Source organism: Dipodomys spectabilis, unplaced genomic scaffold, assembly GCF_019054845.1.
Source record: "Dipodomys spectabilis isolate Male_0828 unplaced genomic scaffold, ASM1905484v1 ptg000262l, whole genome shotgun sequence".
NCBI lineage: Eukaryota > Metazoa > Chordata > Mammalia > Rodentia > Heteromyidae > Dipodomys > Dipodomys spectabilis.
The window spans coordinates 3,683,754-3,711,061 of NW_024870939.1; the positions used below are offsets into that span (position 1 = coordinate 3,683,754).

The following is a 27,308-nucleotide window of genomic DNA, read 5'->3' on the forward strand; positions in this document are numbered from 1 at the left end:
GTATGAGCTAATCCAAACAGTAGAATTTCTAGGTAGAAGGATATAATGGTTTTTTGACGGTGCTTGATGGATTTGCATAAATTGTTTTCCAGTTAGTCCCACCAGTAGTGATGAGAAAATCTGTCTCATTTTCCGCTTGTCAGATTCAAGTAACTTAGTTAACAAACACATAAGCAGTGCTTTTTCTATGTCTTATTTGATATGTATTTTGATTGGTACTTCTACTAGTTAGGTGAAACAATTTTTCATATGTTTATTGACACATATATATTTTGGGAAGTGCCTCATAAATCTACTTAAAATGTGACATTTATCTGCACTGTACTTAGCAGCTAAGTCTTTACTGGTGCTACTCAAATCTGGAAAAATGTGACAATACCATTCACATTAGTGTAAAATCGCCAGTAAGTCCTTCTCAATCTCCTTGGTAGATTCTTTGTCTTCTGCTCAGTCTTTAAAGGTTGGGCTTCCTTAAGGTTCCATACAAGAGCCTCTTTTCACTCTATGTAGTGTGACCTCAACCAGCTCCATAGCTTCTTTCTACACTTTCTTTTTTTTTTTTTTTTTTTGTCGGTTGTGGGGCTTGAACTCTGGGCCTGGGCGCTGTCCCTCAGCTCTTCAGCTCAAGGTGAGCGCTCTACCACTTGAGCTACAGCGCCACTTCCTTCTTTCTACACTTTCTTGAGATATCTCTTCAGTCTGTATCTGCCTCTAGACATTGCCTGGGGATATAGGCCACACATCCAACTGCCTTTCAGACATCTCTGCTTGGATGTTGGAGAGGACATCTCAAAAGCATCATCTCCCAAACTGAGCTCATCATCTCATTCACTTTCTCCAAACCTGCTTCACTACGAGCTTTTTCTCTTCTGAGTGTATGGTGCCATTGCTCATCCAGGTACTTAAGTTAGTTAGAGGCAGCAGTTGGTTTTCCTTGGTCTTTCCTATCTTGTCCCATAATAATCAGGCTTTTATGAAGATGAGCAGATACTTTTGCCTTCTTTTGGGGAACTGCTTCTGTGTCTTTTTTTTTTGTTGGTCATGGGGCTTGAACTCAGCCTGGGCACTGTCCCTGAGATTTTCAGCTCAAGGGCATAGTGCCAGTTCTGGTTTTCTGGTGGTTAACTGGAGAGTGTCACAGACTTTCCTGTTCCGGCTGGCTTTGAGCCTCAATCCTCAGATTTCAGCCTTCTGAGTAGCTAGGATTACAGGCATGAGCCACTGGTGCCCAGCGCTGTGCCTTTTTATTCATTACTTCTAGTCTTATTGCTAGGATTACAGGCATGAGCCATTGGTTCCTGGTTCCTGTGTCTTCCTCCAGTCCTATGTCCTCTTGTCCTTGTGACTGTGTGAGTGTGTAAGACTATATGTCAAGTTCCTTGCTGCTCCTGGACCATTCAGAATCCTACTTCCTCCTAAGTGTCTGGTTCTCCTGCTAACCTTAGTGTCAGTGACCCTCTGCTCTTCTTAACAGCATTCCTTTTCCCCACTGATCCATTAGAAAAACTGAAGACCCTTTACTTTCCATTCCTTGTTGGTCTTTGCATATCTGTGGTCTTTTATTGTTTCCAGAATACGAATTCCCCCAGCCCTGTACTCTGAGCCAGGCTCTTAAAATATTTATGACTGCCTCCTCTACTACATTGCCTTCTGTTCTCAGGGAATCCATGATGCAGCTTTTGTCAGAGGTTTGGTTTTAGAGTGTGTTTTGGGAACACATTCAACCCAGCTCTTCTGTATCAGCTCCTGTTCTTGTCTACCAAAGTACCGAGGGTTGGCTCATTTGCTGATGCATTTACTACTGGGACCAATGAATGACCAATATTTGGTTTTGCTTTCCTAAAAAATTCTGGAAGGGAATGAAATCTCCTCTCCTTCTGGTAGCATGTCAAACATATGGCTCTTTGAAGTTACACAAGGAATTGTGATGAACATGTATTGCACGCCCACCATGTACCAGACCCTGGCTGGTTCTCTGCAGTTGCTATAGCATCAAACCCTCACCGTTTACTCTAAATTATTTTTGTTTTACATTCCAGGGACCTGAGGCTGAGGAAACACTTTGCCTAAAAGTTTGCCTAAAAGGTTTAGGTACACTTTGCCTAAAAGTGTACCTCTTTTCTGTCCCAACCACCTGTACTGAGGATTCAGCCCAGGGTCTTGTCCTGTACATACTAAGCAAACTAGGCAAGTGCTCTGTCACTTGAGCTATATCCCTGTCCTCCTTCCCTTGCTCCCTCCTCTCCCTTTCCCTCCCCCTCTCTCTCCCTCTCCTTCCTCCTCACCCCCTTTCCCCTGCTTCCCTTCCCCTCGCCTCCCCTTCCTGGCTAGTTATTTGTGTTTATGACACACAGCTTCTCTGGAACATCCACAATCCCAGGATGACTGTATTTCTTTCTGCATGACTCTGCTTCCTCCTGCTTCCCTCCTAAGTAGCTAGTATTACAGGTGTGAGCCACCAAAGCCTGACTAAGTTTCTTATTCTTCAATGATTTTGCCCCCCTAGGTAGGTGTAGCTCTGTCTCTCTACCCACCCTCATTTTCTGGTTCTTCTAGCTTCCTGGTATCTGACTCTGTGCTTGTATTCTTGATTCCAGTGGGAACCTAGCACTTAAAACTTCTCTATGTGTCTATGAGCCTCCATGGCCCTTCATAAGGTATCTGTGCACCGGCTTCCAACACAGCCTCCATCATACTTTTCCAGACTCTCTGGCCTGATGTCTCAGTTGCCCATGGTAGTTTCTTCCCTTCTCACCATCATTGTTCACCAAGGATCTTTTCTTCCCTTACTTCTTACTTACTACTCCCTGTGCACTGCCTATACTATCATGGTGTTCATGTTGTGACTTTTGAGCAGGATGTATGATGACTCCCTGGTTGCTGACTCTGGAATATTCTTTTTAATTGCCTCCTTGTATCTTTAATTTATGCCTTGTAGTTACTTCAACCTTGGCAGGCCCAATAGTGGAATTTACTTCATCTCTGCTTGCTCCTTCATGGGCCTTCTGCTGTCATTTCCTGCCTTGATTAATAATATTGCTGTGTGCTACCATCAAGCTCACAATCTAGAAAACGTAAGAGACATTATCATACTTCATTCTCTCACATCTAATATTTAATTGATTTTTAGGTCTTCCTGATAGATTCTACCTCAGACATACCTTTCCAAGGGCTGGAGGTGTGGCTCAAATGGTAGAATGCCTGCATAGGAAGTACTAGGCCCTGCATTCAAACCTTAGTATCTCATGCACATACTCTCACTCATCCACCCCCCTCCCTTAGAAGCCTATGCTTTTTATTCTGTCTGCCCTGCTTTAGCTCAGGCCTTCCACTCTTTCCTGGACTATATGGATGACTTTAACTAGCCTCATTATCATTATTATTACTATTAGTGATACTATTTTTTAAATACATTTTTAATTATGAAAATGCTGTACAGAGGGGTTACAGTTACACGAGCAAGGGAAGAAGTACATTTCTTATCAAGCATTGAAGTGATTCTATTTTTATGGCAGGGTTTCACTATGTAGTCTTAGTTGCCCCTGAGCTTATAACTCCCTGTCTTAGCCTCCCAACTGCACTTAGAACTCCTCCACGTGTCTATGACTATCTACTGTTTTGATTCAATTTTTTCCTGTTTGTGTCTGACACAATATAAATGTGACCCATCATACCCCATCTAGTATTATCTTATTAACTGAAGATGTCACTCTCCTTAAAGTTTCTGCAGTTTTACTTTTTATAAGATGAAGTACAGACTCTTCACAGTTGAGTGCCTTTCTCTATACCTTCAGCTTTACTTCTGCTTACTTGCTCTGCCTGGAAGTTCTTTTGCCTTTCTGGGCTTCAGCCACAAGTGTCCCACCTGCTTGAACATGGCTCCCCTTTTTGCTGTCTGCTTGACTTTCTTCCTGAAATTCTCTTATCTGGCAAATTTCCTTCCTTTGTTCTTTGTTCCTTCCCTCCCTCTCTCTCTTCCTCCCTCCCTCCCTTCCTTCCTTCTTTATGTGTACAGGTACTGGGGCTTGAATGCAGAGCTTGGGTGCCATTCTTTAGATTTTTGCTCAAGGCTGGCACTCTACCACTTGAGCCACAGCTCCACTTCCAACTTTTTGCTGGTTAATTAAAGATAAGAACTTCACAGACTTTCCTGCCCATGTTGGCTTTGAATGTGATCATCAGGTCTCAACCTCCCAAGTAGCTAGTATTACAGGTGTGAGCCACCAAAGCCTGGCTAAGTTTCTTATTCTTTTTTTTTTTTTTTGGGGGGGGGGGTCTGTCGTGGGGCTTGAACTCTGGGCCTGGGTGCTGTCACTGCGCTCTTTAGCTCAAGGCAAGTGCTCTACCACTTGAGCCACAGCGCCACTTCTGGTTTTCTGGTGGTTAATTAGAGATAAGAGTCTCACGGTCTTTCCTGCCTAGGCTGGCTTTGAACCTCGATCCTCAGATCTCAGCCTCCTGAGTAGCTAGGATTATAGGTGTGAGCCACTGGCGCCTGGCAAGTTTCTTATTCTTTAAAGATTTTGCTTGCCTAGGTAGATGTAGCTGTGTCCTTACCCACCCTTATTTTCTGGTTCTTCTAGCTTCCTGGTATCTGACTCGGTGCTTATATTCTTGATTCCAGTGGGAACCTAGCACTTAGAACTCCTCCACGTGTCTATGACTATCTACTGTTTTGATTCAATTTTTTCCTGTTTGTGTCTGAGCTCTTAGCAGTGTTGTTCAGGGCAGCCATATTTCTCTCCCATTCAGCCCACAGAACAGCCCCTCCTTTCCATCCTAGAGTGTTTGTGATTCTCTCTTCTCCATTATCTACCACTCCTAGAGTGCCTCTGCCCCTCCCCTGACAGGAAGGGAGAACTTGGTTCCACTGTTGTTTTCCCCAGCGTCTGTGAAACCTCTACCCATTCATTCTGTCAGTTGATAATTCTCAAATAAGGCCCTGACCACTTGCATCAGAATAACTGTAACTGCTATTTGAAGTGCAGGTTGTTGGAACACCCCTAACTCTACTGAATGGGAATTGCTGGGCCTAGAAATCTGCATTCGATCAAGTCTTCCCATGATTCTAGTATTCTGTAGAGTTGTGTGTATAGTAACACCAAGGGATATTCAGAAAGCACACTAGTTTCCTCAGACTTTATCACAGTGGAGAACTTGAGTAAGATTTGGGATGGACACAAAACAGTGCTTTTCTTGGGGAGTTAGAATACAATGAGCATATTACAGGGTTACTTTAAGATCAACCCCCCCCCCCCCCCAGATAACCTGATTTCCACTCAAGAGGCCTTTACTGTTCTTTCACACTGATTGACATTCTGGCACAGTTTTTACTTTATCGTTGATCTCCTTACTATTTCTGAGCAGTGTTTCTCTGCTTACTGTAAGTCATATGAGGCCTGTGATGTGCTTAGTGGTGCCTGGCACTTGCTGGATGCTCAGTCCTGAAAGTGGCTGCCCTGCTTTATCCCCTGCCCTGCCTATAACTGCTTTTGCTTCCTTCAGTGGGTCTCTGACAGATGCTTTTCTCCCTGTCGCCCTACAGGGGGGATCCTCTATGCTGCCACAGTGAAGAACTACCTGGGGACGCTGCCGATTATCTCTCGGGCTGTGGGTCTTGCTGAGGACTGGATTCGTACAGAGACCTTGCTGTCGTGGCTTAATGGTGGGGAGAGAGAGAGGGGTCTTCTGGGAGACAAACTAAGGGGAAGCTGGGTGGTCCTAGGCTGTGTCCAGGGGAGATCTGAAACCACTGGTCTCCCCAGCCCCAGCCTTTGTCTCAGCCATGGTCTTGAGCCCAGCCGAGTGGGGGGATGAAGATGGAGATGATGAAGTCTACTTCTTCTTTACGGAGACCGCCAGAGTGTTTGACTCATACGAGCTCATTAAGGTCCCACGGGTGGCCCGCGTGTGTGCGGTGAGATCCTTATCTCCCCTGTTGGTTGTGTCTCCTGCTGTCTGCTGTCTCCTGCGGTCTGTCCTCCTGTCCTTTCCTCTCTTGGTCTGACTTTGCAGTTGTCATGTCTGCTTTTTTTCCTCTGCCTTGACTTCCTCCCCAGTTGCTTAAGGAATGTGGAGAGGAGGAGCAATGGTCTCTGACCCCAATTACCTTTTATTAATACACTGTCCACGGGAGGTGGACTTGTATAGATTAAAAGTAGGAAATGGTGATAGACAGACCTGGGTTCAAGTCCTGTTCTACCCACTTACTGCCTCTGTGACCCTGGACAGATTCTTTAGCATCTTTGAAAATCATCTGTCAAATGGCCATTATAATAACATTGACCTATAAGGGTTGTTTTGAGGACTAAAAGAGTAACTTCTGTAAAATATGCCTTAGTGTGGTACTAAGTAAGTGCACAATTGGCTTAGTCACTATGTTACTGTGACCCCATCTACTTGGGTATCTCATTATCCTCACAGTTTGTTAGTCTGTATGTCTGTCCTTGCTTCCCCCACCCCACCCCCCAGTCGTGGGTCTAAACTCGGCCTGGACACTGTCCCTGAGCTCTTCAGCTCAAGGCTAGTGCTCTACCACTTGAGCCACAATGGCATTTCTGGCTTTTTCTGTTTATGTGGTGCAGAGGAATCGAACCCAGGGCCTCATGCATGCAAGGCAAGCACTCTACCACTGAGCCACCTTCCCAGCCCCTCTGTCCTTGCATTTTTATGCCCATCTTTCCATCAGTGTATATCTGTGTGAAGTCAGGGAGGAATTTTGCATTGGTTTCTGCACTCTCTGCCCAATGTTGGTCTTCTCAAAAGAATTTCCCATGTGCTTGTTGCTTCAGGGGGACCTTGGGGGCCGGAAGACCCTCAAGCAGAGGTGGACAACATTTCTGAAGGCTGACCTTCTATGTCCAGGACCTGAGCATGGCCGGGCCTTCAGTGTCCTACAGGACATGGCTGAGCTTCGACCCGAACCTGGAGCAGGGACCCCAGTCTTCTATGGCATCTTTTCCTCCCAGTGGTGAGGGGTCTTGGTGTGGAGGAGAGTGACAGGGTGGGAGATACGTGGCTTTGGAATGGTGTTGGTGCTGTCTCCTTCTGAGTGGATGGACTTCCTGGGTTGGGTAGCTCCCATGAATTTCTTGGGTATGTCAGGTGACTTGATAAGGGATGAGCTGTTCCCTTCTGTGGGAGGCTATCCCTCTAGATATCAGGTCTCAACCTTTGTCTCTTACAGGGAAGGGGCTGTGGTCTCTGCTCTCTGTGCCTTCCTACCCCAAGACATTCGGACAGCACTGAATGGTCCCTTCCGAGAGCTAAAACATGAGTGCAATAGGGCAATGCCTGTCATAGAAAGTGAAGTACCTCAGCCTAGACCTGGACAGGTGAGGTGTTTATCCCAGGCCTGAATTAAAGAGCTGTTTTGTGGTCAAATGCGATGCTGAATATTACTGACACATCCTGTTCCCAGGGAAGCGTGGTCACTCAGCCCTTTGTTTCCTCTAGTGCATCACCAACAATAGGAAGCTGCAGCAGTTTAGCTCATCGCTCTCCCTGCCTGACCGTGTGCTCACCTTCATTCGGGACCACCCGCTCATGGATAGGCCAGTTGATGGCCAACCCCTGCTGGTTACTACAGATACAGCTTATCTCAGAGTCGTGGCCCACAGAGTGACCAGCCTCTCAGGGAAAGAATATGATGTGCTCTATCTGGGAACAGGTATACTTAAGAGTTTAGCAAGTTGCCCAGTTAGTTCATCATCTCCCTACAGAGAGGATTCCTAATTCATTACATACAGGCCTAAGAGCCCCAGGCACAGGGCTAGTTGTGTCATTCTTTTTACCTCTTCCCTGTCTACTAGAGGATGGACACCTCCACCGAGCAGTGCACATCGGAGCACAGCTCAGTGTCCTTGAGGATCTGGCCTTGTTCCCAGAGCCACAGCCGGTTGAGAACATGAAATTGTACCACGTGAGTTATAGATTTCCAGTCATGTGGCATCTGAATCTTGAGCCAATTAATGATCCTGAGCTCCTGGAGATCCAATGCATTCCTCTTCTCTGTTTCTCTTCTGTAGGGATGGCTCCTGGTTGGCTCCCGTTCTGAGGTGACACAAGTAAACACGACCAATTGTGGTCGCCTCCAGAGTTGTTCAGAGTGTATCCTGGCCCAGGACCCTGTCTGTGCCTGGAGCTTCCGGCTAGATGCGTGTGTGGCCCATGCTGGTGAGCACCGAGGGTGAGTATGTTATACTGCTCGCTTGCCCTGTTTATATGTCTGTTTCTCACCCACAAATGCCACCTAGTCCCTGTGTATTTTCTTCTTCTGTTAGTATCTACATTACTTGTCTCATCTGTCAGCCCATGCTAACTCATTTGTCTATCTGAATGTCTTCAGCTCTCTGCAAGACAGCTAGAGCTGTCCTGACAGTAAGACTGAGTCCATATCAGAGACTGAGTCCTTGTCAGTCGCTGACAGACAGACAGTGGTACTGATTCTATCTCTGATAGACACTTCTTGGATCTTCTAAGAGCTCTGGGCAGTGTTTGCATGGTTAATCACACCCTCCTTCCTTGATAACTTCTTTTCCTTTTGCCTTCCGTGACTCCACATTCTCCTCTTACCTTACTGATTTCTTTCTCATTCAACTACTGAAAGTTAATGAGTTTAGTTCTAGACCACTTATTTTATACTTCTGCACACTCTCTAAGTGATTTCATTTTTATTATTTTCATCCAAGTGCTGATGATAGCCACAATGTGTATTTCTAGCTGAGATACAGAATTTTCTAACATACTTCATCTGCTCTTTGAACGTTCAAGAGCAAACAAACTTAGCAAGTCCAACTTACATTAGCAAGTTCTGCTTCAAACGTAGCAAGTCTAAGTGCCCTGATGTTTCTTCCTCTTTTCCTTGCATGCTTCTCTTTTGGTTCTCTTCATTTCAGCAAAGGGATCTATGCTTAGGCGAGATATTGCCTACATTGCATTGCAATTCATACTGATTCTAGCTCAAAAATGTTTTTCAGTTTCTCCCTTTCTTTCCACTTCCACTGCTATCACTCAAGTCCAAGCCATCATCACTTTTTAACTGGACTACTCCAATTTCCCAATTGATCTCCTCTTATCCATTTGGGCTCCTACAATTCACTTGCTACTCAGAAGATAATATATATCATGTGGAAGCCAACCCTTGACATTGTATTTATCCTAAATACTTTAATCTAGTCCTTATCTCTTAAAATATTTTATTGTAGGAAATTTCAAACATAATCAAAAGTAGAGAGATTGATATAATGAATTTTAAATGTCTACCACTCAGTTTTATAATCACCAATTCCTGGCCAGTCTTGTTCATCAATACTCCCAATTATTTTGAAGCAAATCTTAGATATCAGATCACTTTATCCATGAGTCTTTCTTTGTCTATTTCCAACACAGAAAGCTTCTTTCAGATATATCCATTATGTTATGTAATAGATAAGCTATTATTAATAATGGGTAAAATGTCATTATCATATTAAAATCTTATTTTAAAATCCAATTTTCCCAGTTGGATATACTTAAAAAATACTCTAAGTTAGGATCCAAATAACATCTATTAACTCTAATGGGTTTATGTGTTTTTAAAGATGAAATCCCTCTTCAATCTTGAATTGAGATCCATTAATGAAGTATTTGTGTGTGTGTGTGTGTGTGTGTGTGTGTGTGTGTGTGTGTGTGTGTGTGTGTGTGTGTGTATGTGTGTACTGGGGTTTGAACTGAGGCCTTATCTCTTGCTTGGCTTTATAGTTCAAGGCTGGCACTCAACCATTTGAAGCTACACCTCCACTTCCCATTTTTTACTGGTTAATTGGAGATAAGAATCTCTTAGATTTTATGCCTGGGGTGGCTTTGAACTACAATCCTCAAACCTCAGCTTTTTGAGTAGCTAGGATTACAGGTATGCGCCACTGATGCCTGATATAATGAAGAACTTAGATCAATTGTTTGGAAAGTGTTTTCAAACTATCCTTGAGGTTCCCTATTTTAAAGCACAGTCATTTACAATATATAGAACCTGTAAATGTATATGTAACCCTCATGAATTACAGAACTACAAGGTTACAAATCCTTTAGATGCATATATTCTTTCTTTGGGAAATAAAATAGATTAATTTACATACTAACACAGAAATAAAATGTTTAAAATGATAACAAACATGTAAGTACACTAGTCATAAAATTTAATTTTGTTTTCAGATGTTCATTTTGAATTGAAAGTGTAAAATTTTGTGCTAGCTCTTGATTGGTCTTGGCATTTTGCCAACCAGGGATATAAATAACTTGAGTGGCAGGCTTCGAAGCAGTGCATTTTAGGTTAAGAATTTTGGTCCCATCTTTTGGTTTTTGGAGAAAGAAGTTTTAATTCTCTAAAACAGAAACAAATACTTTATTTTTTCTTTATTGTTTTAGTATTTTTAAAATATAATTTTCATTAGTCTTAGCTCCCAGGGTCCTTAAGATATATGTATGAACTTACAGAGGAAGGAGAGAAGAGAGGAAGAACAAGGTGGTGGTGGTGGTTGGGGGGCATATATATGCCAGTGCACTAGGTTGATACATCTGTATATTCTACCCTCCATATATCAATTCACAGATAAACGTATAGAGTACAAAGTTTCTGTGACTATAGCTATATATATGTCCCACACTCACCATGTCCACTGGACAAACGAGGCTTGTGGATTTGTTTTGTGTATGGTACTGAGGTTTGAACTCAGGGCCTTGTGCTTGCTAGGAGGTACTCTTAACTCTAATATTTTTTATATGATCATTTTTGAAATAAGGTCTTACTTCTTGCCTAGGTGTGTGCTTGGATTTCAGTCTTCCTACTTTTTACTTCCTGTTGTAGCTAGGATGACAGGCACATGCCACTGTGCCCAACTTTTGGATAGAGACTTGAAGCCAGCCTGAACTGGCCTTAAAGTGTGATCTTCCTGATCTCAGCTACCTATGTAGCTAGAATGACAGGTGTATACCACCATACCCAGCTATGGGATAAGAAGGGGTCTTGTCACAATTTTAAAAAAAATTAAAAAAAGAAGGGGTCTTGTAAACTATTCTACCTTGATTAGCTTCAAACTATGATCCTCTGTATGTCAGCCTCTCAATTAGGCTAGGATTACAGGTTTGAACTACTGGTATTCACTTCTAATCTTGGTTTTATAAGAACTTTTCACCTTCTCATACCAGTCTTGGAGCTCATTTCAGGGATATCAATTGTTCTGTAGTTCTTATATATTCTATAGTTTTATAATTTTTCCCCAGAGAATTCTTGTGGCTCTGGACAACCAGGTCCATTTTTAGGTGATTCTCTTTCCTTTCCTGTTTTTGTTTTTTGGGGTTTGAACTCAGGACCTGAAGCCAGGCAAGCATTCTACCACTTGTTATTTTTTGAGTAGCATCTCGTATTTTTCCCTAGGCCAGCCTCAACCACGATCCTCTGATGTATACCTCCTGCATAGCTGAGATGACAGATGTGTACCATCATATCCAACTTTTTCTCCTGAGATGGAGGTCTCATTTTTCTTCTGAAGTGAACATATTGTCTAGTCTGGCTTCAAGCTGTGATCCTGCTGATCTCTGCCTTCCAAGTAGCTGAAGTCACTATGTAGCCCAGGCTGGATGCAAACTCATCTTTCTGCCTCTGTCTCTTGCATGCTGGTATTACAGGCATGGACCACCATACTTGGCTTCCTTTTTCTTTTAAAGTACAACTACCAAACATCTTCCTAATAGTCCATGGTCTGCTAGAAATATATGTGTAGATTTTTTTTTTTGTCAGTCATGGGTCTTGAACTCTGGGCTTGGGCACTGTCCCTGCGCTCTTCAGCTGAAGGCGAGCACTCTACCATTTGAGCCACAGCGCCACTTCTGGTTTTCTATTGGTTTATTGGAGATAAGAGTCTCATGGACTTTCCTGCCTGGGCTGGCTTTGAACTATGATCCTCAGATCTCAGCCTCCTGGGTAGCTAGGATTACAGGCCACCGGCGCCTGCCATGTGTAGAATTATTTTTTTTTTGCTAGTCCCGGGGCTTGAACTCAGGGCCTGGACACTGTCCCTGAGCTTCTTTTGCTCAAGGCTAGTACTCTACCACTTGAGACACAGCACTACTTCTGGCTTTTTCTGTTAATGTAGTACTGAGGAATTGAACCCAGGGCTTTATCCATGCTAGGCAGGCACTCTACCACTAAGCCACATTCCCAGCCCTCTGTGTAGAATTTCACATGACAGATGACATGAGGAATATAGGAGTCCTGGGGAAATATTTGCTGATGAGGAGAATGTAGACTGAGATGACCGAGGGTATAATGAATGAGTGGGTGTTTCGTAGGTACTGAGGAGGTTGAAGTGAATGTTGACATTGGATTTACCAAATATTCTCTTCTTTGCAGGCTGGTGCAAGACATCGAGTCAGCAGATGTCTCTTCTTTGTGTCCCAGAGAACCTGGAGGTTTGTACGGTTTAGATAAGTATGGGTGGGGTAGATAGGAAGGGATTAGAAAGTTGTCCATTTTATACACACTTACTTGGGTCCTGAAAGTCAGGGTGGCTAGTGACTCAGGGCCTGACCCTGTTTGGGAATCTCCTTTATTGGCATTTTTCCCTCTGGCCCTGTCTCATGTTTGACATCACCCTGTGCTTCTCTCTATCACCCTCCCATTATATCACCCTCCCTCTCTAGCCTCATGCCCTTTGTGCTTCATCAGCGAAAGCCTTATCACCTTTGTGTCTCTGCTGTCTCTCCGCAGAACATCCAGTAGTGTTTGAAGTTCCTGTGGCCACCGCTGCACATGTCGTCTTACCATGCTCCCCCAGCTCAGCCTGGGCATCCTGTGTGTGGCACCAGCCCAGTGGAGTGACCTCACTCACCCCTCGGCGGGATGGGCTAGAGGTGGTAGTGACCCCAGGAGCTATGGGTGCTTATGCCTGTGAATGTCAGGAAGGTGGGGCAGCCCGTGTGGTGGCGGCTTACAGCTTGGTGTCGGGCAGTCAGCGAGATCCTCCGAGCCAGGCTCACACGGTGGGGGCTGGACTGGCTGGTTTTATCCTCGGGGTTCTTGCAGCATCCCTGACTCTCCTCCTCATTGGTCGAAGCCAGCAGAGACGCAGACAGAGGGAACTTCTAGCTAGAGACAAGGTGGGCTTAGACCTGGGGGCTCCACCATCTGGGACTACAAGCTATAGCCAAGACCCTCCTTCCCCTTCTCCTGAGGATGAACGGCTGCCCCTCGCTCTGGCCAAGAGGGGCAGTGGCTTTGGTGGTTTCCCTCCACCCTTCCTGCTTGATCCTTACACTAGTCCAGCTCACATTCGGCTAACAGGGGCTCCTCTAGCCACGTGTGATGAGACATCCATCTAGAGCTGAGCAAATGACCGCTAGTATATGAGTGATCACAGGAATTAAGAGAGACCAGGGCTGCTGGGTGTAGAAGATCATCATGGCCTATCAGTTCTGTGAGTGTAAGTAGTCACCTAGACTTCAGTGTGTGCCCTCTCCAGGCCTGGCTGGGTTTACAACCAGGCCTTTGCCTGATTGCTGATTCCCATGAGAGATCAGAATTACTCTCTGCAATAAGTTGGGATTGCCTCCCACCCCTCAGCCCCTCTGGCCCTTCAGACTTGGTTTTCTATCTTGGGCCCACCAGTTTTGGAGCTGGGATACAGGGCATAGCTCTGATTTGGTTTTCCAATGAGCCCTGGATGGAAGGTGGTTAGGGGCTGTTGTGCACTGAGTCCTTGGGTGGTCGTACTGATTCTCCTGTTTAGCTGATTCTCCATGGGGAGTGCATGATCCCCAGGCATAACCTGGAGTCTGTCCTGAGACCTCTCCCATCCCAACTTCTCTTTTTCCCTGAAAGGAAGTGTGTAAATAATTGGTGTTCATATGCATGAATGACTTGGGCCTGATGCTTAGGTGCTTTAGAGGGGTGGAGAGGGGAAGGCTAGAATGGAGGGCAATGCCTGCTGAACTTTTCACCATATTGCCAGTGAGGGAAACAAAATACCACCCCTCTCCCCATTATCCCACATTGCTTCTCTAAATTTGAATAGAGAAAAGCTCCCAAAGTGACCTTCTGGGTAGAAAGCGCAGCGGTACCTGTGACCCCATCTTTCCCTCTGTTTTTGCTCCTTGGCTGTCACCACTGCCAGCCTCAGCTGCTCTTTCCTTAGCTAGAGGTAGGTTGAGCCTCTTTTCCTTGGCTCCCATAAAAACAAACACACACACACATACCCAAACTTCATAACATTCTAAATATTAAGGGGCAACAGAAGGGGATCAGTCATAGGAATTACTTATTGATGGGTTTGTATCAATGACTCTACTCAGGGTGATACCTAAAGCAGAGGTTCCCTAGCTGGGGCCCATGAACTCCTTGTAATTGTATGTAAAAAAATGTCTGTACATGTGAGTCTGTATTTTTCTGGGGGGAAAGCTTTTGTGGCTTTCTTCAGATGCTCAAGGCCTTAACAGAAAGGACCACTGCCTGAGATTTACTACACGTGGGCCACGTCCAAGTGAGTGCCATTATGTGGCAACTTGTCCTAGACTCAGCCTGCTGCCTGTGGCCAGACCCTGGACTTGTAGCTGCTGGATGCTGTTTCTCTAGTCCTTAGAAGCGGAGCTCTGTGTTTATTTGAAGATACTGTCAACTCTCACCAAAGTCCCGGGCCTCTTCCTGCTTCCTAACTCCCACATGCTCTAAGCTTCTCCTGCTTAGTCTTGGTGTTGGCCTGTGAATGAATGTGCCTCGTTCATCCCCAGAGAACGCCCTCAAGCTCAGCGAATGGTCCAGCCCTTTCTAGCTGAAGTTTTCTGTTCTGCCTTGACAGCAGCCTGTGAACTACTCATGAGTCCCCTTGGGTTTGGGATTTTCAGTGACTTTGCTACTAATAAGCATATGATCTTCAGCATGTCATCTAACCTAGGGATATCAGTTTACTCATCTGGGTAAAGTGGGGATAATAATACCTACCTCAGGGTTGCTGCAAGGAATAAATGAGAAAACATGTAAACAATAAAGTACTATATCAGTAAATGTTGTTATTATAAACATTGGCTTATTATACCATAATCTTATAGCTTAACCATATAATAATCATGACACATGCAATCATTTTAAGGCCCACATAGTGGAAAGTGGGCCAATGCCTCATCTATCCTGCCCTGGGTCTTCTCTGGCCAGATCTTAGCAGCTAGTATTGAGATTTTAGGCAGATATAAGACTTATGCACATCAGATGTGACTGACCTTTGTGACCTGCTGGTCCCTCTATATGGAAGTGTGTTCTTGGTTTACCTTCACTGCAGCCCTAATTGCTTGAAGTTATAGATTGGTTCCACTTTGGGGAGAAAGTAGGAGGATGTTTGAGGGGACTATAGCCTCTATGGGGAGGGAGTGGAGAAAAGATTTTAAGATGAGGGACACTAGATCACAGTGGATTCTGTGGCTCTGGTTGGAGGAATAAGGAGTAAGGGATATGGAAAAATGAGGAAAGGGGGACATAGGTACGAAGGGGCAGGGGAGCCATATCTTAGTGGAAAATTTAAAGGTGAGGGATAGCATGGGAGTGCAAAACCAACTTCTGAAGAAATAGGATGAATAACTTGATTGCTTCATTGGACTGTGGAGCTGTGGGTAGGGATGGTGTTTATGAACAAAAGGTGCAGGGCTGGGTCTGACCAAGGTCTCTAAGGGAGGATTGTTAGGGCTCTGGCAGCCAGAGGCCTGCGCCTGATCTATACACGTTATACCAGTTGTGGTGAGGGCTTGTTATAGCTTGTGTTTGTGTTATTCTTAATTCCTAACATCGCCTCACTCTTAGCTACCCTTGTGCTGTTTCCTGGGTTCCTTGGTCCATAAACTGATTCTCAGCTTGTCACACAGCATCACTAGTTTGCTGATGCCAATGTGACTTTTCTAATGTGGAGTTAGAGAGACTCACTCTTGGCTCTTAGGAACCTGGACAGCTCTAGAATACCTCTGGTCCTCACTCCAACAGGAGTTAGATCAACTTCCCTCCTCAGGAGCCTCCAACTCCCCCATTCCCCACTTTCCCCAGAAGCCCTGCAAGTTGACTGGTGTCTTCAGGGATGAAAGGAAAGAATACCTTTCAATACCTGCTGGACCAGGACCTACCTAGGTTTTCTGTCCTGCCAGAATCGGTCATGATTCTTGGTTAGTAAAGCATAAATCTTTTCTTATGCGTATGGTGGATAAAATCTGACCTTTTTAATAGTGACAGAGGCAAAGTTGGTCTTTGAAATGATTTTTTTTTCTTGTCAATTGTGGGGCTTGAACTCTGGGCCTGGGTAATGTCCCTCAGCTCTTCAGCTCAAGGCTAGCACTCTACCACCTGAGCCACAGTGCCACTTCTGGCTTTTTCTGTTTATGTGGTGCTGAGGAATCTAACCTAGGGCCTCATGCATGAGAGGCAAGCACTCTACCACTGAGCCACTTTCCCAGGCCTAAAATGATTTTTTTTTTTTTTTTTGTCGGTCGTGGGACTTGAACTCTGGGCTTGGGCGCTGTCCCTGTGCTCTTCAGCTCAAGGCGAACGCTCTACTGCTTGAGCCACAGCGCTACTTCCAGTTTTCTAGTGGTTAATTGGAGATAAGAGTCTCACAGACTTTCCTGCCAGGGCTGGCTTTGAACCGTGATCGTCAGATCTCAGCCTCCTGAGTAGCTAAGATTACAGGCGTTAGTCACTGGCGCTTTGCACCTAAAATGATTTTTAAAGATCGTTTTTCCCCAGTGAAGAGAAAACTAGCAATAAAAGTGTTAGGTTTTTAAAAACAGATAGCCGAGTAAGAACAGCACCAAGCACGTGGTTTTCAGGTAAGGGATAGGTTTATTCATCGTTCTGGCTGGCACCAGGCCATCTTGGCCCTCCATGTAGTAGGGAAAGGCCTGGGAAAGAGAGCTGGGAGAGCTGGGAAAGAGAGAGAGCTGGGAAAGAGAGAGAGCTGGGGAAGAGAGAGCTGAGAAAGAGAGCATCTGGGCCTAGGCTAGGCCTTATCTAGGGTACGGACGGAGAAAAGTGTGGCCACATCAAATTCAGATGTGACCTCAGTGGATGCAGATGTGACCTCTTCCAGGTGTGCCAGTTGCCTAGGTAAGGCAGGTACTGGGTGGAGATTTTGCTGTGAGGAGGGTGGAGTCTGCTTGCCATCCAGGAGCAGACCTTACAAAAAGCAACAAAAAAGAAATCTTTGTGCAGTATTCTGAGTCTCCCAGGTATAGACCTCTGTGTTAATTTTTTTCATCTCTGTTACCAAATACTGAGAGAAGCAAGGTGAAGGAGAAACCATGAGTCTTTAAACTCATGGCTGGTTTCAGTTCACAGTTGACTGGCTCCATTGCTTTTAAGCCTGGGACAAGGCAGAAACATCTTGAAGGAAGGGCAGAGAAGGGAAAGTGGCTCATCTCATGGGAACCAAGAAACAAAGTTACAGGATGAGCCTGGAGCCAAGATACACCCTTCAAAGGCACTCTTATAGAATTTCCTTCAGTACCCCTTCCATAGCTCTACCACTGCCTAATAGTCTATTCAATTTTAATCCATCAATGGATTAAACTATTTAAGTCAAAGCCCACATGATCTAATTGTGCCTAGAAATATTATCACAGACTGACCCAGAGTTGTGTTTTACTGATCTCCTAGATGTCTTTCTATTTAAGTTGATAATCAAGAGAAACCATTCTTGTGTCCCAGTGACATGGTAAGTGTAGGGACAGTAGCTATCAGCTGTGGTTCAGAAATGTCCACCTGAATTGTTGTGAATTACTAGGTTTTGATTGTGATTGGAGAGGGAAAGCAGTGGAGAGAATGATCTAAGTCCTTTGGCATGTTAGCTTGGGGCAAAAGTAGTTGGAAGAGATAAAGAGGTCAAGCTCCTAGGGCTGCTCTAGGCTCTATGGAGAAATCAGTGTAAGTCATAAACTCTTGATTTCAAAGACTGCCAACTCATGGGACTGGAATTTCCCCAAGGTACACCAGGGCTGTAGATGAATTATAGACCCATCCCTGGTAAGTATGGTACGTCTTATCTGTGTCCCAGCTGGCACTGATCTCCAGACATGGCTATGCTGAACTGTAAGCTAAAGGCTTTCAACACGTGCAAGTTGGAGGAGGCATGTTGAAGGCTGGAGGAGTTGGCAACTGATGCTGGATCAAAGGACCCACATTTCTCTTCCAGGTTCCAGCAAGTCTGTTGAGTTGAACAGATTAGGGGAAAAAATTCCTTCCAGATTTTAGATCTACCCCAGGTGTATTCCTTGCTCCTCTTTATTTTTTTTTGTATTTCTGATGCTTTTACTCTGGAGCCTTGCTGACTTTGAAAAGACAAGTTAAGAGGCAGTCAATTCCCAGAGATAGTAAAGAATTTACCTGAGAGTAAGCCTTGATATGAACCCAGCTAATCCAAAGCTATACCAATGTCTCCTTCCTTGAGATCTCTCCTGATGCTTACCTCTGGGACAACATTCCTTTGCTCTAATCACTTCAAGGCCAGGTACTGGTGAATAGAGACAGCTTGCTGGAATTATTCAAATGAACCAATCCTATGTCTGCTTACCTTGCCTCACCTGTTCTTCCCTTGGAAACCACAATGAAGACCCTAGCTGATATTTTTCTGATCTCCCTGGCTCTCTTGATCAACCCAGATGCTTCCTCATGTGGTTCACTTCATGGCACGCCATGCCTTCTGTTCTGGGGGATCTGTGAGTATAAAACTTCTTCCTTGATGACAGACTTTTCCATCTCTCTCTGTACATTTAACACTATCAGAGATGCCTTGAAGTTTAGAGGTTGAGGAGCCTTAGTGAGCTAGTCTGTTCCAGGGATGCTGAGGCAGAGATATTTTACAATGAAAATTTGTCTGTGAGCATGGGCTTGGAATAATCTCACATGGATCCATCTGAACTCTCCTCTACATACTCCAGAAAACTTGGCATTCTTTCTCGGCCCTCTCAAGACATATATGTTGAGAGGGGATGATGGGTGCTTTTTTCTTTGAGCTACGTGGACTGGACTCCATGCAGCTTCTCCAGTAGTGACAGACTTCTGGTGGAATGGGAATGTTTGCATGCTGTAGACAGTTATGTCCTGCAGGAGTGTTGGGGGGGGGGGGGCAGGGGGCGGTGTTCCCATGCTTTGGTATGGATAAAGGAACTCACTTGTAAGAACAGAAACCCTTTCTTTTTGTGGATGATGAGCTGCTCCAAAGCAATAAAAGCCTGGCTCTGTGCAAATCTAGGTAGAGAGATGACTACCTCTAAGATGATTGAGATAAAGTATCTTATTTCTTATGTGTATGGGAGTTTGGGAACCTGATTGATTTCATTGATAGAAATAAAATCTATCTGCAACCATGAGTTTGTGGGGAGGAAAAAAGTCCTGCCAATTATACTAATGTTTTTCTAAAATTATCTGAGAAGAGGATGTAAATTGAGAACCTGCCTATAAACCAGATGTGGTGGTGCATGCCTGTAATCTCAGTACTTCAGAGCTCAGATATGAACATCTCAATTTCCAGGCCAGCCTGGGCTGCACAGAACAACTTTGCTTCTACAAAAACAAAAATAAGCAAACAAAATAATAACAAAAGAAAAACTAAGCTGATTGAACACTAGGTACCCAAAATGAAGAGCACTTCCCTCCAATTTTTGCAAGAGCCATTCTCCCATAAAATAGTTTTTCCCCCTACATGTACACAAAATTAATGTCTTGCCAGACTGAAAAAAAAAACTTTACCTCTCAAACTGATTGGATTTATGCAGTGTACCTGTGGTTCCATCATAGCATTTAGCTCAATATAGATTGTGATTGTCTTGTAATGCCTACTCACACTTCCTCATCAAAAAGGGCAATGTGAACTTACAGAGACTCAGTGTACAAATAAGGTAGCATAGCAGCTGCCTCCACAGGTTTATGATAAAGCTATCAGTAAGAACTTTGCTAAATAACATTACTCTGGGTATTTATTTCTATTCTGGGTAGAACTGGTTTTTGTTGTGGTAAAAACAACCCCAAAGTCCTAGAAATTAAGGCAACATGTTTATTTTTACTCATACGTATATTGTGGGTAGTCACCCAGAAACTGAGGCTGCTGAAGTTCAAACCTCAGTACCCTCCTCATCCACGTCCTGACAGAAAAAAGATGCTGAATTAGAAAGCACCCCCTCTTTTTTTCTTTTTAAGATTGGGGTCTTACATAGCCCAGCTGAATTTTGACTAGTGTTCTTCCTGCCTCAACTTCCCGAGTGCTTGGATAACAGGTATGTGACATCACTAAGTAGAATTAATGAATCACTAAGTAGAGAAGATAAGGAGCAGTTAGTGCTCAGGGTTGCAGGAATGGCTTCAGAAACTAAGGTTTCCACCACTGGAATCAAGGCTGCAAGGGAAGATAGCTGCCCTAATTTTCTGTACATCCAAGAATCAAAGCTACTTCTTTAGTTCCAAAGCAAGAACCTCAGGGAGGGACTCTGGTCCCACTCAGATCACATGACCACATTGAACCAATGACTATGTCCAAGGAAATTGATAGCGTTTAGGGGTCTTATGGGTCCTTTTCTCCTTTAAAGAATAAAAAGGGCTGGGAAATTGGCTCAGTAGTAGAGTGCTTGCCTCACATGCATGAGGCCCTGGGTTCTATTCCTCAGCACCACATAAGCAGAAAAAAGCTGGAAGTGGTGCTGTGGCTCAAGTGGTTAAGGAGCTAGCCTTGAGCTGAAGAGCTGAGGGACAGCACCCAGGCCCAGAGTTCAGCCCCCACGACCGACATTAATACCAGATAGGACATTCAGTGCCAATGACAGATCAAGATGAAAATGAGACCATTTCACAACTATTTCTGAATTCAGACACAGTACAAATAAGAACATTGTTGAAACCACAAAATGACCAAGCATTCATCCATGTCTTCTGGCTAATAGGAACAATACAGTTTATTTTCTTTTCTCTGCCCACAAGTCTTCCCTCCTTCTAAATGAGATCTTCTCATATACCCAACCACAGAATAACTCTCCTTCCTGTCAAACTGCCTAGCACAAGCCCAAGTTCTCTGAGCTTAATACTCTTATTTAAATGGCCTAAGATTCCCTATGACTTCCATTCTCCTTCAACACAGAGTAATTAACCCAGCTTGCTTGACTACAGGTATGTTCCTAGAAACTATGGCAAGCAATTTGCTTTCCTTATTGTTTGTGATGACACTCATTTGTAGTATCACAGAGTAATGGGAGTTAACACAAATAAAACTGTTAGAAGTACTTAACCCAGGTGAGGGATTTCACTCCTGAGTTAGTTTTTCCTTTTTAAAATGTGCAAAGAGAGAGAGAGAAGGAGGGAGGGAGAGAGAGAGAGAGAGAAGGAGGGGGAGGAGAGAAAGGGATGGAAGAATGAAGAAAAAGATGCTAATTGTGGTTGTAGCAGTTTTTAACTAAAAACACTTAGTTATAATAGACAGTAGTGCTATTGAAGGATCTTTAATTTTTCTTTAAATTTGATAATATATTACATTAGAGTATGAAAAATGATATTTTAAAAAAAGAATATTGTGATTTTTCCAGAGAAGATACTAACTGGAAATTTTAAAAAATAAGTTAACAATGGTAAAGTAAGGATTTTGTGCCTGACTACACTTGCATAACCATCATGGTCAAAGTATGAAGGCTTCTGGCTTCCAGGACGACAGTCCCAACTGCAGTTCCAAGTTATATGCAGTAGGTGTCGCATTTCATCCAACAATGGCCTATTGCTAATGCAGTGCTGGTAGGAAGTCCTCCCTGAGAAATGCAAGACAAATTGTTCCCTCCTTTCCTCCCTCCCTCCCTCCTTTTCTCCCTCCCTCATTTCCCTTCCTTCCTCCCTCCTTTCCCTTCCTTCCTTCCTTCCTTCCTTCCTTCCTTCCTTCCTTCCTTCCTTCCTTCCTTCCTTCCTTCCTTCCTTCCTTCCTTCCTTCCTTCTTTCCTTCCTTCCTTCCTTCCTTCTGCTTGAACTCAGGGCCTAGGCACTATCCCTGAGCTTCGTTTTGCTCAAGGATAATGCTCTACTACTTGAGCCACTTCTGGCTTTTTCTGAATAGTTTGTTGGAGTTAAGAGTCTCACAGACTTTCTTGCCCAGGCTGATTGTGATCCTCAGATCTCAGCCTCCTGAATAGCTAGGATTATAGGCATGAGCCACTGGCACCTGGGCTGACAATTGCTTCCTATTTGAGTCATAGACATTTGTAGTTTTCTTTCCTCCTATAATTTTAAATCCATGATCTAATCTAGATAAAGGGAATTACTATAGTAAAACACATTCTTTATGTCTGCTTTAGAAGTATTACATTCACTGTCCCACTAGATCTTTATAGCAATCTTTTTATTGCTTCATGTAGGTATTATTAGAACTATTTTACAGAAGAGGAAGGTGATGTTAATCAGAAAACTTAGACCATTACAGTTACTTGGTCCATTTTTCTTTCCTTTCCATTATCCAGGTCTAGGAATAAGTACCTATGCAGCAAACACTACGTGTGCTTTAAATATATCAATATAAAAATATGCCCCAAATAGAAACACATTCAGATCACTGAGCACTGCCCTACAGAGCCCTGTTGTCTGTTGAGGTGATTGTGCAAATCTTCTGGGGGGAGGCATTCCAAAGAGGAGCCCAGTCAACTTTGAGCATAGTAGGCAGTCCTGAGAGCTCTGGGAGTTGTTTGGAAAATCCAGGTGTCCTCAGCAAGCATGCTGAAGGTGACCCATGCATGTGCATGTATGAACTCCGGCCCCTATTATGAGTTACCACACTGTGAGATATATCCTAGGCATATGGCTATTTGATTCCTTTCTCAGAGGTTTCATATTTTCCCAATCATTGCAGTCTATTGCGTGTGTGTGTGTGTGTGTGTGTGTGTGTGTGTGTGTGTGTGTGTGTGTGTGTGTGTGTGTGTGTGTGTGTGTGGTCCAGTACTGGGGCTTGAACTCAGGGCTTGGGTGCTGTCCCTTAGCTTTTTTGCTCAAGGTTAGTGCATTGCCACTGGAGCCATAGCTCCACTTCAAGTTTTTGGAGGTAAATTACAGAGTCTCACAGTGTACCCAGGCTGGCTTTGAACTGTGATCTTCAGATCTCAACCTCCTGAGTAGCTAGCATGACAAGTATAAGCCAGGCAGTCACTTTTGTTGCCTGCCTTGTAGCTGCTGCCTTTTTCTGGTTTGCTCAAATGCTTTAGAATTAGAGATGGAATAATGAGGGCAGATAGAAATGAGTGTAAAGTGTACCAGGCTTGAAGCAACCCTTATTTGAAGGCATTTGTACTGGTATGCTGCATCCTAGATCATAACTAAATCATGGAAAGGGGTGATTGATGAGCTTGTTCTAGATAAGAAATGACTACGCTAATATTTTTCAAAGTCCCAGAGTTCATGAAACCTGGTCTAGAGGAATAAGGTAGCAAAATGGACCAGTGTCTGAGGTTATAAGCTGGGGGTCAAATGAAGAGGCACAGATGAGAGACAGTTAAGGTTTTAAAGTAGCATGGGAGGAAGTACTTAGACTTGGTATGCTCTGTCCACTACCTTCAGCTCAGGAATGGGACTGAAAAGCCTGGTCTTCTGAGGCTTGTGACGGTTAAAGTGACTTCCAAACGTACTCACTGGGGAGTCAAAAGCTTTTGGTAGAGACAAGCCAGGGCCTATCTACTTTAGGCAAGGTATGAAGAACAATCTCAAGAAGGCTGGGAGCTTTATGCAAATGGCTAGGAGAAGGCTAGAACTCTGAGTTCATACTAACACCAGGCCTGGGGTTGCCTGGGGCATTGAGCCTAGGCTAGGCTGATTCAGAAGCCAATGATCTGTGGTTTCCTTTTGAAGAGGTTGAGGGACAGTGACCAGGAAAATCAGATCAATCTAATGTTTCAGAAGCATGTAAAAGAATTTTATTGTTTAAGACTATTATATAAATATGCTTAATCTATGCATAGCTGAAACACCCTAGTGAACGCCTTGGTGTAATGAACATATACACTAAAAAAAGAATGACAGGGAAGTAGTACAGGTTCTGTTGGAGAAGGGGGAGGGTACCGGCAGGAGGGAGGAGGGCTAATAAACCACATAGTTTATTTGCATGTGTGAAAATAGAACAGTGAAACCTGCTGAAACTGTTTTAGGAAGAAAGAGTAAAGGAGAGTGATAGAGGGGGTGAAGTTGATCAAGATACATTGTATACATGTGTGAAAATGTCACAATGAAATCCTTTTCGAACATCTAATGCTATTTACTTATTTATTTATTTTTATTTATTTTTAGTTTTTTTGGTCGGTCGTGGCGCTTGAACTCTGGGCCTGGGCGCTGTCCCTGTGCTCTTCAGCTCAAGGAGAGCCCTCTACCACTTGAGCCACAGCGCCACTTCTGGTTTTCTGGTGGTTTATTGGAGATAAGAGTTTCACGGACCTTCCTGCCAGGGCTGGCTTTGAACCTCGATCCTCAGATCTCAGCATCCTGAGTAGCTAGGATTACAGGTGTGAGCCATTGGCACCCGGTTCAACTAATGTTATTATAAATAACATTTATTAGATAAATATGCTGTATTAAAGCATTCAGGAAATACTAAAAGGTATAGAGAATAACCTCATAATTCAGAGATATAATTTTAAATATGTTTTGGTGAATTTCCTTTCAGGTCTTTCTCTATATTATATAGTCAACATAAAATATAGACATTTATTATTTATTTATTTACGGTACTGGGGTTTAAACTCAGTGTTTCATGCTTGCTAGACAGGCAGGCACTCAAACTCTTGAGCCACACCCCTATTTCTTTTTTTGTGTTAGTTATTTTAACAATAGGGTCTCATGCTCTTTGATCAGGGCCAGTCTAAGAGCATGATATTCCCTGCCTGTATCTCCTGCATTGCTAGGATTACAGATTTTTTTTTTTTTACCACCATGCCCAGTCCTTTATGAACATATATTTTAAATTAAATCATACTATGAAACCATTTTGTAACCTGCTTCTTCCAGTTGCTACTGTCTCTTAGGCAATTTTCTATAAAAATAAATTTAGTTCTGTATCATCATGTTTGATAGCTTCATAGGATTCTGTTGCCTGATATTTGTTATATTAGCTAGACTTGTATTGGTTAACATTTCACCATTTCAACATAATAAATAATATTTTCCTTCCTTCCTTCCTTCCTTCCTTTCTCTCTTTTTCTTTCTTTCATCAATCCTGGGGCTTGAATTCAGGGTCTGGGCACTGTCCCTGAGCTTTTTTTGCTCAAGTCTAGTGCTCTACCACTTGAGCCACAATGCCACTTACAGTGTTTTCTGAGTAGTTCATTGGAGATAAAAGTCTCACAGACTTTCCTGCCTGGGCTGGCTTCAAACCATGATCCTCAGATCTCAGCTTCCTAAGTAGCTGGGGTCACAGATATGAGCCACCAGCGCCTGGTAGATGACTCCTCCTTTTCTTATTTTCACCTGATACCTAGAATGTCCCAGAAAGATAAAACTCTCTCTAATTTTATAGCAATGCCTTTGTAGTCCACTGTTGTTTCTCATATTCTCTCTTGGTTCCTCATAGGTATCTAGTATTAAAGGGATATCTTAGTGTTTTCTCTAACAAAGCAAGGTTTTATATTTTCCTTTTAAGAGAATCACGAGGGATAGTGAATTTAAATTATTAAAATGATGGTGTCACTTTTCACCCTCAGCTGTTTATACACTGATGCAGACCCTGCCTTGTTTCCTAGGATGAACCCCATCTAAGTGTTTTTTTTTTTTAGCTTAGGGGTGGGGAGTTGATACTTTTGTGGGTCTTGTAGAAAGGGCAGCATGTTTTATAATCTGCTGCACCTGCTTTTACTTACTCATAAATCTAGGAAATTGTCCCTTATCAGTGCACAGGATAGTTCCTCATTCTTATTTTATAGCCACAGAATGTTCCTTTGTGTGGTTGTGTCCTAGTTTATTTAAGCAGTGCCCTAGTGATAGAAAACTGATGAGTTTCCAGGCTTTGGCTGCGCTAGCAAGGTCATAAATACATTATTTCACATAAAAATTCTTTGAAATGGGATGGCTATGAGTGCTAACTTGGGAAGTTTAGATGGTCAGATATTGACAATTAAACAGACAACTCTGGTAGACTCATCCAAACAAAATTTAGTTGACTTGGCCATGATCTATGTCTATGTGTGATAAAAATCCTCATCAAAAATAGCAGAGCCTGGAACTGTCATGTAGGTTTATGTGTGTGCATGTATGTGTGTAAATGGCTTTTCCAAAACTTTTACATGTCCTTTCTTAATGTCCATGCCTTCTCCTAGCTGTAATACCTTCCATCCTCTCACATAGATCTTAGAAACTCTAAGAGGACAATGGAAGCGAGGAAGGTGATGATCATTACTGTCAATGAGTAAATTTGCAGGGACAAGGACTCTGCTGTGGTCTCTGAGTTTCCGCCATGGCAAGCACTAGTTTTAGGTTCTTTCTTAAAAAAATGAAGAATCCAGAGTTCAGATTGCTGAAGACCTCATTCTAGAAAGCAGAAATGACTGAGAGACTTTATTTCCAGTTAACCAGAAAAATGCTAAGAAAGGCAAGTGGGAGTCAGAGTTGTGAGTTCAAGCTGGTACTACCTTCCACATTTCTCTTTACCTGACAAAAAGTCAAGACACATGCTGGATAAAATGAAGCCAAATCTTCCAGAGCAATGTGAAATTTCACTGGTTAACTGCTGAATACTCTACTGGTTACTTGATGTTGCCCAACTAACTTCCTAGGAGAGGGATTGTATATGTTAGAAGAAAATACAGTCAATCAAGACTGATTCCTGCTTCTTCCACACACCAAAGTATACTCCAAGTCTATAAACTTATGACTATTTAAATCAAGTTATAGAAAACTTAGCAAAGATTGAGATTATTTCTATTTGAAGTGAGGACGCAGAAAAATGATAAAAGAATTGATAGATAACAATAACATATTTCAAAAAAGAATTTTAGAATAGATTCTATGCAACAGATTGATAGCATCATTTTTAAAATAAAATAATAGTTATAGTAATTTAAATTTGGGTTTCAAAAAGCTTATTCAAGTATACAAGGAAGTAAAATCTTGACCTCAGTGGTCAATAAACACAACAGATAATTTGTCTAATTTTATTAATAAATTTCATAGAAGGAGATAGGATAAAGTTGAGAAAGGAAAAAAGTAAGAAGGTGATAAGAACATCTAACATATTTATATCTTTTACCTAAACATTTATTTTAAAGAAAAAATTTCAAAAAAATGTACAGGAACTTCAGCATATCAGGAAAAA

At 43.1% G+C, this 27,308-nt stretch overlaps 1 protein-coding gene across 4 annotated transcripts in view; it reads left to right on the plus strand.

Moving 5' to 3' along the window:
• Sema4f (ssemaphorin 4F) overlaps positions 1-15,034 on the plus strand; it is a 29,837-nt gene extending 14,803 nt beyond the window's left edge. For 3 of the 4 annotated variants that reach the window (XM_042699782.1, XM_042699783.1, XM_042699785.1), the window contains 9 exons: positions 5,546-5,665; positions 5,766-5,917; positions 6,792-6,970; positions 7,187-7,334; positions 7,456-7,669; positions 7,812-7,921; positions 8,028-8,188; positions 12,389-12,447; positions 12,746-15,034. In XM_042699782.1, coding sequence (XP_042555716.1) covers positions 5,546-5,665; positions 5,766-5,917; positions 6,792-6,970; positions 7,187-7,334; positions 7,456-7,669; positions 7,812-7,921; positions 8,028-8,188; positions 12,389-12,447; positions 12,746-13,356 — 1,754 coding nt within the window. In that variant the 3' untranslated portion in view covers positions 13,357-15,034. The remainder of the gene's footprint in view (positions 1-5,545; positions 5,666-5,765; positions 5,918-6,791; positions 6,971-7,186; positions 7,335-7,455; positions 7,670-7,811; positions 7,922-8,027; positions 8,189-12,388; positions 12,448-12,745) is intronic. The other variant, XM_042699784.1, reaches the window with a different exon arrangement.
• Positions 15,035-27,308: the final 12,274 nt, after the last annotated feature.